This window comes from Chrysemys picta, chromosome 4 (assembly GCF_011386835.1).
Source record: "Chrysemys picta bellii isolate R12L10 chromosome 4, ASM1138683v2, whole genome shotgun sequence".
NCBI classification, from domain to species: domain Eukaryota; kingdom Metazoa; phylum Chordata; order Testudines; family Emydidae; genus Chrysemys; species Chrysemys picta.
Window position 1 is genome coordinate 4,078,890 of NC_088794.1, and position 14,532 is coordinate 4,093,421.

The following is a 14,532-nucleotide window of genomic DNA, read 5'->3' on the forward strand; positions in this document are numbered from 1 at the left end:
TCCATTTCGCGCTTTATCAGTTCATTTTGCAACCAGGGTAGGAACTCTCTTATCATCGGGGATTTCATGTATGACACACAGGCTCTTGAAGGTGGTCAGATATTCAGCAATATCGTCCTCCTCACTCTGTGTGGGACATAAGTGTTCCCACTTGTGGAGTTTTGGAGTGATGGGAGTCGTTGGGGTTGGAGGCCTCTGGTTCTGCTTCTCTAGTAGGTCCAGTTGGTGTTTTCTCTCTCTCTCTTTCTTCTCTCTCTCTTTTTTCTTTTATCTCCAGTTCTTTCAGTTGCAATAATCTCTGGTGGTCCCTCTCCTTTTCTGCAGCCTGCTGCCCAAAAAACTCCAACTTCACAATCGCGTCACTGCTTTCACTCAGTTTCCTGTTTTCTGTTCCTACTTCCCTTTCCCAAAATAAGCAAACAGAAAATAACAAACCTGGGACCTCCTCCTGACTGCCCTTAGCCACGGCACTTAAGACTCACTTAAAATCACAAATATCGGTGCTTAAAGTAAAGAGAGTCTTGTGGCACCTTTAAGACTAACAGATGTTACGTCTGACGAAGTGGGTATTCACCCACGAAAGCTTAGGCTCCAATACATCTGTTAGTCTTAAAGGTGCCACAGGACTCTCTGTTGCTTTTTACAGATCCAGACCAACACGGCTACCCCTCTGATACAGTGCTTAAAGGGTGAACTCCACTTGGAGTAACAAGGCGTACATAGACCCTGCTCACTGTGCCACTATGACGTTCCCCTCTGGTGTTATCCGGACCGGGGATCTGCTCGGTCACTCCAATGCTTGACTCTGGATTCCAGCCTTACCCTGCTCTGGTGTGAGAACCCCACTCCTGGGCTGTTCACGCACAGCCTCTGGCATGTAAACTGCTCCTTGGATTGTGCAACCAAATGACACTAGCCAATATCTCCAGTCCCAGACACAACCCTAGGAACCTCCATCTTGCAATGTCCAGTTATGCCCACTGGACACTGCAATCTTATATGTGTTTGTCAATTTAACAAAGAAATTGATATGTACAGCCTTGTTATCCCAAGGGGGGGTCTCTGACATGCTTCAAACCAAACGCACTGCTTCAGGTAGAATAAACAAACAAATGTATTAACTACAAAAGATGGATTTTAAGGGATTATAAGTCAAAGCACAAGAAGTTGGATTTTGTCAAATGAAATAAAAGCAAAACACATTCTAAGCTGATCTTAACACTTTCGGTGTCCTTGCAAACTTAGATGCTTCTCACCCCAGGCTGGCTGGTTGCTCTTCAGCCAGGCTCTCCCCTTTGATCAGCGCTTCAGTTGCTTGGTGGTGATTTCTGTAGATGGAGGTGGAAGAGAGAGGAAGAGCCTATCAAACGTCTCTCACTTTTATCATGTCCTTTCTTCCCTCTTGGCTTTGTCCCCCCCCATTCAGAGTCAGGTGAGCATTACCTCATCGCCGTCCCAAATGGACCCAAAGGAAGGGGGGTGACTCACTCGAGAGTCCAATACATCCTTTGTTGCTGCCTAGGCCAGTGTCCTTTGTTTCTGTGAGGCTGGGCTGGGTTTGTCCCATATGTGCCCTGATGAGGTGTGAACTGTCCCTCTGCTCCTGGAGGGTTTTGCCTGGGCTTGTTTTAAGCCATGAGGACACATTTTCAGCCTCATAACAATATACATGAAATTACAACCTATAACATCACTATAACAACCATGCACAGAGCATACGAGCCTTCTGAAGACACCCGCCGTGACAGACTTTGCATTGGATACCACACAATCATTGTACAAATATGAACATGGGGGTGCAGGGTGTCGCCCAGAGGTACAGAGCATCACCCCCCCTCTTATATATCCCCCCTACTCTCATCTATCCACCCATCTATCCATCCATCCACCCTCCGTACATACCCACCCCTCCTTATATACCCCCAAAACTCTCATCTACCCACCCCCTGTACATACCCACCCCCCTCCTTATGTACCCACCCACCTCTCATCTACCCACCCATCCATCCACCCTCCGTACATACCCACCCACCTCCCATCTACCCACCCATCTATCCATCCATCCACCCTCCGTACATACCCACCCCTCCTTATATACCCCCAACTCTCATCTACCCACCCCCCTGTACATACCCACCCCCTCCTTATGTACCCACCCACCTCTCATCTACCCACCCATCCATCCACCCTCCGTACATACCCACCCACCTCCCATCTACCCACCCATCTATCCATCCATCCACCCTCCGTACATACCCACCCCCTCCTTATATATCCCCAACTCTCATCTACCCACCCCCTGTACATACCCACCCCCATCCTTATGTACCCACCCACCTCTCATCTACCCACCCATTCATCCACCCTCCGTACATACCCACCTACCTCCTTATGTACCCACCTACCTCTCATCTATCCACCCACCTATCCATCCATCCACCCTCCGTACTTACCCACCCCCTCCTTATGTACCCCCAACTCTCATCTACCCACCCCCTGTACATACCCACCCCCCTCCTTATCTACCCACCCATCTATCCATCCATCCCCCCCGTACATACCCACCTACCCCCTTATGTACCCACCCACCTCTCATCTACCCACCCATCTATCCATCCATCCACCTCCTGTACATATCCACCCCCCTCCTTATCTACCCACCCACCTATCCATCCATCCACTCCCTGTACATACCCACCCACCACCTAATGTACCCACCCACCTCCCATCTACCCACCCATCTATCCATCCATCCAGTGTTTTTCCCAGGAATTGAAATGGGGGGGAGGGATATTTGAATTTACAGGGTGGGGGAGTCAGGGTCGATGAGGGATGAGACTGTGAGGGTGAAGGTTGGCTGTATGGCACCACAGTAAAAACTGAAAAATGTTTCATGACCATTTTATTAGAACTCATGTTTTAAAATCATCACACAAATTAAAGTTGGCTACTCAAGCCTTCTATGAATCACGACATCTACATCCTTCTTGGTTTCTTGTTATAATTTTGCACAACTCTGTTAATGAACTTCTTGAAAGCAATGCGTTCATCTTTGGTGGCGTCTCAGGTGTCCGGTACTTCAATTCCTTCAATTGAGATGCTCGTTAGTTCATTCACATGATTAGGCAGAAGGCGACTTCTTTCAGAAGACAAAATTCTATTCAATGACAGAAAAGAACGCTCAACTGTAGCTGTTGTGACTGGGAGTAGCAAGAGACGAATTCCTACTTCTTTCATCCCAGGAAACAGAGCACAGAGATCGGGTCGAGCCACTAGTGATGATAAAAAAGAAGTTGAAGTCAAATCTTCATTCATTCGTCATATGATATTCCACTCCGTGTTCAAATTCTCTATTCTGTCCTGAGCACATGGCAGCCCCATTGCTGGTAGTGCCTCACTCCACTCAACTGTCGATGTTTTATAAGACAGGAATCTGTAAAAGCTACGTAGACGTTGAGTAGAATCTAGAAGTTGCAGTTGTAGAGTTTTAAGAATCAAGTCTGTACTTTTTCAGTTGTCTTAACAAACACTTCTTGTCCTCTTCACTTAAGGATTCAGTATAAATGCCTTCATTAGTCAACTTCTGGACTGAAGTCTTTGCTTCTCCCAGTACGTTTTCAATGGATAGCTCTCGGATTGATCCAAATGTAGCTTCTATTGCTGGACAAAGATCTCCTACTGTTGTAGCAGATGCCTGGATGGCCTTGTGTAATGACCCAAGTGGTTTCCACAGTAGACTTACGAGAGAGAGAGAACGGCAATAGTCTTCTCTGAACGTAGTAGCAAAAGGAATCCACCAGCCTCACTCCTTAGATCCATCCCATCTTGGTAGATACTTTTCAAAGCCAGTAATAACGGCTGGAGTCATTTTAAGACAACAGCCAAGGATCGCTCATGAGAAAGCCAGCGGGTTTTCCTAGCTTGGACTAATTTGAACTTCAGTCCCAGCGTATCTTCTCTATTTTCCAAGATATTCAGTCTTTTTGGACTCTTGCTGAAAAAAGAATATAAGGAAGACATTAAATTTATAGCTTTTTAAATGCCTTTTGAAGAGTCTGCAGCTCGTACTAGCGCTAGGTGGAGTAGATGGCCTCTGCAGTGTGTATAGGAGAGATTAGGGTTACACTTTTCTCTGAGCTAAGCCTGTACTCCACCATGTCTTCCAGAGAAGTTTGCAGCTCCATCAAATGCACAAGCAGCCATCTGTTTGGGGTCCAATAGACAAGCATTTAACTGAAGACAGATAGTGAGCATTTGCTGGTCTTGTTCGGAACCAGTGTTCAACTTCAGGATGAACAAGTGACAATGCACTTAACATTGGCCTCCAGTTTGTAGTGTGTGGTATCTCTTGCTTAACTAGAAAGTAGGATGCCACAGCCATGTGTGTTCGCATGAATTGTGTTGTGTCTCCAGCATTCTTAAATCCATGATCCTTTTTCAGATACACGTATTTTATCATACACATGCTTTTGAAGTGTGTATTAATGTTTCAATTTCAATTCAAATTTCCAAACAATCACTACATTGGCAAAACTGCATGTAACTAGTCCACAAAACTGGGGGGGGGGGAGTGTTGGGGAAATTCGGGTGTGTGTGTAGGGAAATCCCTGCATCCATCCACCCCCGTATATACCCACCCACCTCCTTATGTACCCACCCCTCTATCCATCCATCCCCCCCTATCGATAACCCTGCCCCCCACGCAGCTCCTTTATCTCTCCCTCGGACCCTTGGCCGGTGCTGGGTGCGGGGGGGCGCTCGGCGCGGGGGAGGGCGGGGTGTCCCCAGCGGAAGCTCCGCCTCCTCCCGCCCCTCCCCCCTCCGGCGGCCGCTTCCCCTTTAAAAACTCCGCCCGGGACGGGAGAGCCCAGCCCGGCTGCTCCCGCCCCGCCCCGCCCGGCCCTTCCCCCGCCGCGGCTGCCGGAGCCGCGCACCCGGGCATCCGCTGCGAGCTCCGCAGGTTCTAGCCCCGCTTCCTCGGGACCCCCGGGCCCTTCCCTCTCCCCCCCCCGCACTTCCCTCTGCTCCCCCCCCCGGACAGCGCTCCCCCCCCGCACTTCCCCCTTGGGCTTCCCGGGACAGGGACCCCGCGGGCCCTTCCCTCTGCGCCCCCCCCCGCACTTCCCTCTGCCCCCCCTCGAGACAGCGCCCCCCCCCGCACTTTCCTCTGCTTCCCCCCCCCCTCGGGACAGCCCCCCCCCGCACTTTCCTCTGCTTCCCCCCCCCCTCGGGACAGCGCCCCCTCCCCCGCACTTCCCTCTGCCCCCCCCTCGAGACAGCGCCCCCCCCCCCGCACTTCCCTCTGCTCTCCCCCCCCCCTCGGGACAGCGCCCCCCCCCCGCACTTCCCTCTGCTCTCCCCCCCCCTCGGGACAGCGCCCCCCCCCCGCACTTCCCTCTGCTCTCCCCCCCCCTCGGGACAGCGCCCCCCCCCGCACTTCCCTCTGCTCCCCCCTTCCTGGGACAGCGCCCCCCCCCGGCACTTCCCCTACTCCTTTCCCTCTGCTTCCTGGTACAGCTCCCTACCCCCACCCCTCCTCTTCCTCTGCCCCCCTCCCAAACTCCCCCCCACCTTCCCCTTAGACAGCCCCTCCATCCCCTTTCCCTCAGATTCCCTCCCCCACACCCTGGGCTCTCTGGTTGCCCCTCCCCTGTGTGATCCCTGCCCCTGGAGGTCTCTCCCGTCCCATCCCCCCACGGGTTCCCCCTTCCTTGACCAGGGCATCCTGGTCCCCCATTTCCCCTCCCCTGCCTGAGGTCTCCCAGCCCCCTGTGCCTTCCCCTGGATACTACCCTCCCCTCATTGGCCCTGGGCGATCTGTGACCTCCCCCGCAGTCTGCCTACCCCCCCATTGTCTGCCCCCCCCATTGCACCTCTCTCCCCGCCCCCATTGCCTAGGTCTCCTCTCCCCGCCAAGCGGCGGATCTTACCGCCCGGTCCCGATGCAGGCCGGCGGGGGTGCCGAGGGGGAGCTGGGAGGCGAGGGGGAGCGGGAGCCCCTGAACCCGGAGGCGGCGGACACACTGGGGGTCTCCCCCACCTACCGGGAGTTTGTGCGGCACAGCTACCTGGAGCTGATGGGTGCCAACCAGCACTCGCTGCACGCCCTCAACTGGCGGCGTCTCTACCTCAGCCGGGCTAAGCTCAAGGCCTCGAGTCGCACCTCAGCCCTGCTCTCCGGCTTCGCCATGGTGAGCGGACCCCGGCGTCCGGGTGCCCAGCACCCACTAGGCCCCACTTCCCTCCCAGAGCTGGGGAGAGAACCCAGGAGTCCTGGCTCCCAGCCCCTCCCTGCTCTGACTCCCCTTCCCTCCCCAGAGATAGAACCCAGGCATCGGGGCACCTAGCCCCCCACCTCACCTGCTCTAACCACTGGACCCCACTGCCCTCCCACAGCTGGGCATGGAACCCAGGAGTTCTGATTCGCTATAGCGGTGTTGGGGGGTCAGGGCAGTTAGGAAGCCCCTCTAATCTACATCCCTTACTAGAGTTTAGTACCCAGGGTAGGGCCCAGCCCCAGGGCTGGGGAATAATTCACTGAGGACATGGAACCAGGACTCCTGGGTTCCATCCCTGGCTCTGGCAGGGGAGTGGGGTCCAGTGGTTAGAGCGGGGGGGCCAGGAGGACTGTCTCACAGGCCCACATCTACCCCTCCTCCTCCAGCTAGCCTGGTAACCGGTAACCTCCTTTCCTTCCCCTCAAGGCCAGAGTTGTGGCCACTGCCCACGTGTTGATTGTGGTTAATTGGCCCCAGGGCAGTGGCATGTGCCAGCGGATGTGACACTGTCTCAAACCTGGCAACAAGATAAGACCTCTCTTCCTGCCCCCCCAGCTCTGCCGGTGCCCCTCACTCCTGACCCACAGTCCCCTGCCAGCCCAGCTCTGCCCCCGCCCCCCGCTCTGCCGGTGCCCCTGATCTTTCCCCTTCAAGGCCCTCCTGTCTCTCTGGGAAGATAATTTTGCTTCCACCCATCCCCAGGCGAAATTCCAGCCCTGGGGATGATCTCACTCCTGTAACCGCAGCAACTGATTAGGATGGAACCTACTGCTGCAGCCTGGGGATGGGGTCTGGAGCCTCTCCCCTCTAGGGGGCACCAGCTCTTATCCAGCCCCCTGGGTGTGGGTGTTGGTTTGTTGGCCCGTTGCTCTGACCCTGTTAATTAGATTGAGGAGGCCTGACTGCCAATTCCCAGCCGTGCCAGCCTGTGCCCAGCCCCCAGTCTGGGAAACACCCGTGCTCCTGATCCCCTCTAGTAGGGGGCAGCGCTGCCCACACAACCCCTCTCCCAGAGTCGGGGATCGAACCCAGGAGTCCTGGCTCCCCGGTCCCGTGTTCTGGCTTCCTAATTACTCCCTTCTTGCCCTGGGGTGGGGTTAGATCAATCTGGAGTTGTGACCCCTCTGGCACTGTGAGGGTTAACTGCCCCCTTCCCTTCTGGGGGCCAGGATGAAGGGCCCAGGATGGCGGATCCCTTACCCCTGCCCACTGCCCCCCCTCTTGGGCTTAATTCCTGGCAATGTCTTCTTCAGGCCCTCTGGCGCTGCCCCATGAATGTGACCCCGCCTCTTCTCCCTGGCCCTGCTTTGCCCAGTGCCCCTGAGCTGGGCCAGGCTCTGAGACCCACTTTGTGCCCCCTGCCAAGCCCCCCACTCTCCGCAGCACTCCGAGCCCCCCCACCCCACCCCTGCCACAAGGGTTAAACGCAAGCTTTAGTATGCTGCCCTCCTGCCTCCGTTCCCCTGTCTGAGACTGCCTTAAACACAGTGACTGAGCTGTCAGAGCTGGGGAAATATTTGGTGTTTGCTGAGCCCGCCCTGCACCCCAGAGCAGTGGGAAAGGAATTTGGCTCCAGCTGTGATGTGTTAAAGGAGTGGGGGAGGGGACACAGGGCCTTTCCCCTCTAGGGAGCGCTGGCTTGGATCTGGGCCCAGTGTGGGGACTGGCTGGCTCAGGGGATGGGGAATGGGACCTGGGGCCTTTCCCCTCTAGGGGGCGCTGGCTCTGATCTGGGCCCAGGGCGGGGACTGGCTGGCTCAGGGGATGGGGAATGGGACCTGGGGCCTTTCCCCTCTAGGGGGCGCTGGCTCTGATCTGGGCCCAGGGTGAGGACTGGCTGGCTCAGGGGGGTGGGGAATGGGACCTGGGGCCTTTCCCCTCTAGGGGGCGCTGGCTCTGATCTGGGCCCTGGGTGGGGACTGGCTGGCTCAGGGGGGTGGGGAATGGGACCTCACACGAGCCAGGAGTGGAGCTGACGGTGTCTCCGGCGCCCCCTGCAGGTGGCGATGGTGGAGGTGCAGCTGGAGGACTATGACTACCCACCGGGGCTGCTGATCGCCTTCAGTGCCTGCACGACGGTGCTGGTGGCCGTGCACCTCTTTGCCCTCATGGTCAGCACCTGCATCCTGCCTAACATCGAGGCCGTCAGCAACATCCACAACCTCAACTCGGTCAACGAGTCGCCCCACGAGCGCATGCACCGCTACATCGAGCTGGCCTGGGGCTTCTCCACCGCCCTGGGCATCTTCCTCTTCCTCACCGAGGTGGTGCTCATCTGCTGGGTCAAGTTCATGCCCGTGGCCGGCGGCGGCTGGGACGCCGCTGTGGCCTCCACCGTCATCATGGTGCCGGTGGGGGTGGTGTTCGTGGTGTTCGCCCTCCACTTCTATCGCTCGCTGGTGAGCCACAAGACCGACCGGCACCAGCAGGAGCTGGAGGAACTCAGCAAGATTAAGTACCAGCTGGACGGAGAGGCTACCGCGGTGCAAACTGTGTGAGGCCGGATCCGGCTCCTGACCGCAGGGGGTGCCTGGAGCTGGCCGGTTCCCCCGGCTGCCCCGGGGATGGCCAGAAGACGTTGGCGGCTCCCCCAAGCGGAGGCTGCTTGAGCCGGACAGGAGAGACAGCTGCTGGCTGGGGGCTAATCCACAGCTGGGGTCGTTCCCAGCCGTCTCCTCCTCCTGCCTCTGCTGCTTTCGGGCTGGGTTTTCCGTCCCTCGCCACCTCAGCCGTGGGGGAAGTGGGGCTGGTTTGTCCGGCCTGACCAGGCACTGCCCAGGAGAATCGCTCCCCGTCCCCTCTCCTTCCCGGCCATGCTTCCCCTGCTGAGGCTGTGGTAATGACGCCCAGCCAGCGGCTCGTCCTGGGGGGTGGGGGGTGCTGTGTGGGGCACACAGGTACAGATCGGGGGAAAGTGTAGACACAGATACGGCCAAGCTGGGGTCTGCAGTGGGGCATACGCACAGATCTGGGGCTCAGCCACCATTCGGGTACAGCGGTCCCGGAGCTGGGGTAGATGGGGGGTGGGGGGAGTTTATTCTCAGCCACGTTGCCGAGATCCCCCACTAGGGGGCAGCGCTGAGGCATCAACGGCCTCTCCAGCCTTTGGCGGCTATGGGAGCGGGGCGCTTGTCCCTGGGCTGAGAGCCAGTCAACTCATGTCCTACCAACCCCCCAGCCCTGTCCTGGAGGGCAAGGCCCCGTGTCCCTCTAAGCCAGCCAGTCCCTCTCCCTGGGGCTGGATCGGTGCCAGTGCCCTGTGTCCTCTTCCCCACTGGTCATTAAATAAAATTAATGACTGACTAGCTGATATAGCGACCTTTGCTCTCTAACTACGGTCAGAGCTCCACTGCAGAGAACAAAACAGTAGCTAGCATTAATGTAGGCCCTCTGATAATATGGTCCATACCCTGTCCCAGCAGAGGACAACACCCCTTGCTAAACCAAAACAAAAGCCAGTTCTGTCAGACCTATAATGTCTTGTGCTTGGCTTCTATCAAGCAGGAACAGGTACTTAAGCAGAGCAAAACAGACTATATTTTTGTAGGACCTACGATATGTGGCATTGATTGCGGATGGGAGGGGAGCCCATCTTGCTTGCCGAATCAGTGTTTTTGGTAGGACCTGTAATAATGTGGTGTTGCAGGTCCAGCCAGCTGCTTAACTGAAACAGCCAGCCAGTGGTCGGTTTTTTTTTTGGGTAGGGCCTATAATATGTTGTCACACATTCAGCCAATGTGCAGGCAAGTAGCTTAATGGAAACAAACTGCCAGTGCTTAGTTGTAGGGCCTATAATATTGTGTACTCTGCCCTGCAGGGTGGCGAGCAGAAATGTGTGGTTTAGCTGGAAGGACAGAACCTTTTGCAAGAGAGCCAGAGACATTATTAACGTCTGCAGAGCAATTCACAGCCATACTGCAGTGCCTTATAATCACCAGCAGCCTGGTGCTTGGAGGGGAGTGGGGTCTAGTGGTCAGAGCAGGGGGGTGCCTGGCCCCTCTGATGCCGACAGTTCGATCCCGCACCAAGGATTGTGGCTGGCTCCAGCCCCCTGGGGTCTGCTGGTGGATTTTCTGGTCTTTTTGTGCCTGTCATTTTTTTGCAGTTTGTAAATAAACGATTGTCTTTGGCAAAGGGCCCGGCTGGGGACAGTTATTTGCAGGGGCAGCCCTGGGGCGATTGTAGATGCAGGTGGTTCTCTGGTGGCAAAGCGGTCTCTGACTAACAGCTGGACCCACATGCATGGCCCCAACTCCCTCCACGAGAGGGGCTGGGAGCCAGGACTCCTGGGTTCTCTCTCTCCATCTAGGATGGGGGTGGGGGTTATTGGGTTCTCGCAGGGGGAGCCCACATCTCCCCCACCCCACAGCAGGCTGAGCCCTGAGTTGGGACAGACTCTGTTGATGCCCCCTGTCCCCGATTCAGAATAAACATTTACCCTGCCTGGAAGCAGACACTGCTGGCCAAAGAGGGAGCGGGGAAGCTGGGCCCAGGGCCAGAGCAAGAGGGGAGCCCGGGAAATGGAGCCTGAAGGGCCAGGCTGCCTCTGCCACAGGCTGCAATGAGCCTGGCATAGGATAGGAGTGGATGTTGCCATCCCAGCCTCGCCCAGCAGGGGGCACTGTGGGGAGCAGGGCAGGAGCGCTGGCGGTGGGGGGTGCTCCTAGCTACTCCAGGCCCAGCCTTTCCCAGCAAGGGGGTGTTGGTGAGACTCAGGGAGGGGCAGGTTTAGGGTGTGTGCCTGGTTTTAGGGACGCCATGAACCGAAACCCCCAGGGCTGAACTCAGGTCTGGACTAGTCTGGGGTGGAGAAAATGAATTAATAGCTGTTCAGTGTGAAACTTTAGCTGGGGAATGGGATGCGGGCCCTTTCCCTTGTAGGGGCCCCAGCTCCCATCTGGCCCCAGGGGGTGAGGAATGGGCATGGGGCCTTTCCCCTCTAGGGGATGCCAGCTCCCATCCTAGCCTCTGGCTGGGAACCGGCTGGCTCAGGGCCAGAGGTAACCCCAAAGGACAGAAAAGTTTGTAGGTAGCAAGCTAGTTTTAAGCTACGTCTGAAATATCTGGGTGACTGCTGCCCTCTGGTGGGGGAAGTGAGCCATTTACACCAGGGGATTGTTGAGGTGACCTGCAACAAGGAAAATCAAATGCAGTGTTGCTATTAGTTATTTCTACTTCATCTCATTCTCTGTCGCGCCATGTTTCCTACGGGCCCTGACTGAGGTCAGGATCCCTGTCCCAGAGAGCTCGTGTTCTAAATAGATCAAGGTAGGATCATTCTTCCCACTTCAGATGGGGAAGCTGAGGCCCAGAGAGATTCAGTGATTGGCTCAAAGTCCCCGAGGGAGGCTGTGGTGGAGATGGGCATAGAACCTAGCTGTCCAGACTCTGTCTGGTGTCTTCACCACAAGAATGACCGTCACAATGGGTTTGTGTAGGGTGACCAGATGTCCTGATTTTATAGAGACAGTCCTGATGTTTGGGACTTTTTCTTATACAGGTGCCTATTAGAATATCAGGGTTGGAAGGGACCTCAGAAGGTCACCTAGTCCAACCTCCTGCTCAAAGCAGGGCCAATCCGCAGACTTTTTTTTACCCCAGTTCCCTAAATGGCCCCCTCAAGGATTGAACTCACAACCCTGGGGTTAGCAGGCCAGTGCTCAAACCACTGAGCTATCCCCCCCACCCTTGTCCTGATTTTTCGCATTTGCTATCTGGTCACCCTATGTTTGTCTCTCTCTTTTTTTTTTTTTTCTGCTTTCCTCTGCATACATAAGCCCTGAAGGAGTTTTGTAATTCATGTCACTTTAGTCTTGGAACAAACAGTACTTTGCCTATGTCTGTTGGCTGGGAGTCTCCTAGGAGTCCCCAGAGAGGTGGATCAGGGCTGTCACAGCCTTAAATTGAAACCATGTTGGGTATTTCACATAACAAACTTTTCTCACCAGTGGTTGGCAGGTGTTTGAGTTAAATAGGGAGATTAGTAAAGGACAAAGACCACTAAGTGGCCTTTATCGCTACACCAGGGTCAGCGGCTGGTTAGGAGGGTCACTTTTGTTAACAAGTAGGCATGGCCTTCTCCATCTATGCTCCATCCACCTTTATGTGGTAACAAGACTCATTTATACATGTCCCACCCCAATGTGGTTGAATCTGCTGGGGGGCAGGGCATCTGTGGGTGCTATCTGCTTATTGTCCCTGTGCAATGTTAATATGCCCATTGGTGGCAGATCTTGGGTACAATGGGTTTATTACCCCACCCGCTAAATAAAGATGGGCAGGACTCAGAATGTGGCTTGCTGGTGGGTGTCAAGGGAGACTGGTATAACATGTACATTAAGGAGGAGACTAGCTGGGGGCACCTCGAACATCTCCTTGCATTCAACACTGTGTTTACTCCTTGTGGCAATGCTACAACAGGTGTGAGCATTGAGGACAGTAGATTCAACACTTGTGAAAACTACATATGGAAATATATTGAACCATTTGTAATCAAAGGCCTCCTCCTCCTCTAAATGTGAATGGCTGGGGCTGATTTAAAAAAATAGGGAGAATCTGTGGTAATTAATTGTTTTGAAAGTACTTCCAGCTATCAAAAGATAGGTCAGAGGATGCAAAATTGGTCCCGGAGGGCACAAGATAGGTCTCAGGAGGTTGTAATTGAGCCTATGGAAGGGCACTAGCAGATTCAACAGACTGCCTCTTCTCCTCAAGTACATGACAAAAATCAGCCTTGGTGAATTAGCATTTTATTTGGGGGGTCTCATGAGATTTTGGATGGTTTTATTAATTACTTAGATTTATTTCAATTTATTGACCTTTTCCACAATGAAGAAAATGCTGAAGGTGAGTCACTTTTTTTTTATTGCCTTCCTTAGGGGAAAGGGATGGATTAGCTGTGTAGATTCCACACAATTTACCCATGGCCTAAAAAAAAAAAAAAGTTTTTGAAGTAGTAGTTGAATTTCTGCTCTCTGATGTTGTTTAACTTAATTAATATATTTAATGGTTTTTCTACCCTGTGACGAAAGTGCTGGCAGCAGATGAGAGAGTCGTTTTTTCCTGTTCTTCCTCTCATCTCTACTTGGCTCCAGCTGTAGTTGGCTTTAACAGGTTCGGCATAACCCTTAAAATTAAATAATTATATTATGTTAATTCAGGAGCTGATTCCTCTCCTACTCGTAACCTTTTAAAGGGAGGAAGTTATTTATTTGAATGTATCGTAATTTGTTGCACCCCGTGGCAAAAGTGCGGTAGCCCAATCAATCCCCTAGGATTCCTCCTAGCCATTGGAACTCGCTGTGATTTCTCCTGTGCAGATTCAATCCTGTGATATCCAATTACTCCCTTTTAAATAATAATATATAATCAGTGGACTCATTTGCCTCCCTCTGATTCTGCTCTAGCATTGTAATTCGTTACTTTAATATATTTAAATTTCTTTTATTTCATAGTGAAAGTGCAAGGTATGAATAACCGACTCCCTTTTCCCACCCTCCCTTCTATGGAACTAGCTGACATTTTGCCAAAGCAGATTAAATACTTGAACCTCCCATTTATTTCCGCACAAATAATATGGTGATTTTTTTGGAGGACGGGGTCACTTTCGTCCTATTGGCTCTGTTCTTAGGGTATAAATAATTATGTAAAATTAATCAAATTTACTTAATCATATGACGAAAGTGCGGGTCACAAATAAACTACTAGGTTTCCCCTCCCTTCCTTGGTACTAAATACAATTTCGCCAAAGCAGATACTATCTCTCAATCTCCTATTTCCCCAATATAAAATGATATGATATATTGGGGATTTCATTCCTTTATTGGCTTTCCTACAATTGTGTAATAAATTATTTAAATATATTTTAATATATTCCGTCCCTTAGCGAAAGTGCAGAGTTTGAATAATTCCTCTTTCCTTTCCGAGGAACAAGCTATGATGTCACCAAAATAGATTCAATCCTGCCTCTCCCATTCTCCCCTCTATAAAAGTATTATGAGCCGATGTGGGAGTGGGACAGGGCTCATTTGCCTCCTGGTGGCTTTTCTATGCTGCTGTAATTAAATATTTAGATTTATTTAAATGAATTCCACAGCTATGGCGAAAGTGCTGGAGTCAAATAACACACTCCTCCCCTAGCTGTGATTTCTCTAGACCAGATTCGTTCTCTGAACATACCATTCTCCCCATCTTTAAAAATAATAAGACCCGGGGGACATTTTCCCCCATTTTACATGTTACTAACGTTGTAATT

At 53.2% G+C, this 14,532-nt stretch overlaps 2 protein-coding genes across 2 annotated transcripts in view; both read left to right on the forward strand.

The window, feature by feature from the left end:
- The first annotated feature begins 5,495 nt into the window (after window positions 1–5,495).
- ORAI3 (ORAI calcium release-activated calcium modulator 3) lies at window positions 5,496–10,412 on the forward strand. The gene is made up of 2 exons (XM_005294065.4): window positions 5,496–6,191; window positions 8,279–10,412. Exons 1-2 carry the CDS (start codon window positions 5,943–5,945, stop codon window positions 8,774–8,776), a joined length of 747 nt encoding a protein of 248 aa, XP_005294122.1. The 5' UTR covers window positions 5,496–5,942; the 3' UTR covers window positions 8,777–10,412.
- Window positions 10,413–12,888: 2,476 nt separating this feature from the next.
- Window positions 12,889–14,532, forward strand: part of SETD1A (SET domain containing 1A, histone lysine methyltransferase) — a 38,001-nt gene continuing 36,357 nt past the window's right edge. Inside the window, exon 1 of the mRNA XM_065594151.1 lies at window positions 12,889–13,124. The gene's annotated coding sequence lies outside the window, so the exon portion shown is untranslated. The remainder of the gene's footprint in view (window positions 13,125–14,532) is intronic.

What these genes read in the sequence shown, in the direction of transcription:
- ORAI3 (XM_005294065.4), top strand. Translation starts at nt 5,943, where the DNA reads ATGCAGGCCGGCGGGGGTGCCGAGGGGGAGCTGGGAGGCGAGGGGGAG. An exon ending in TGCTCTCCGGCTTCGCCATG is followed by an intron (nt 6,192 to 8,278) that starts GTGAGCGGACCC and finishes CGCCCCCTGCAG; the next exon opens with GTGGCGATGGTGGAGGTGCA.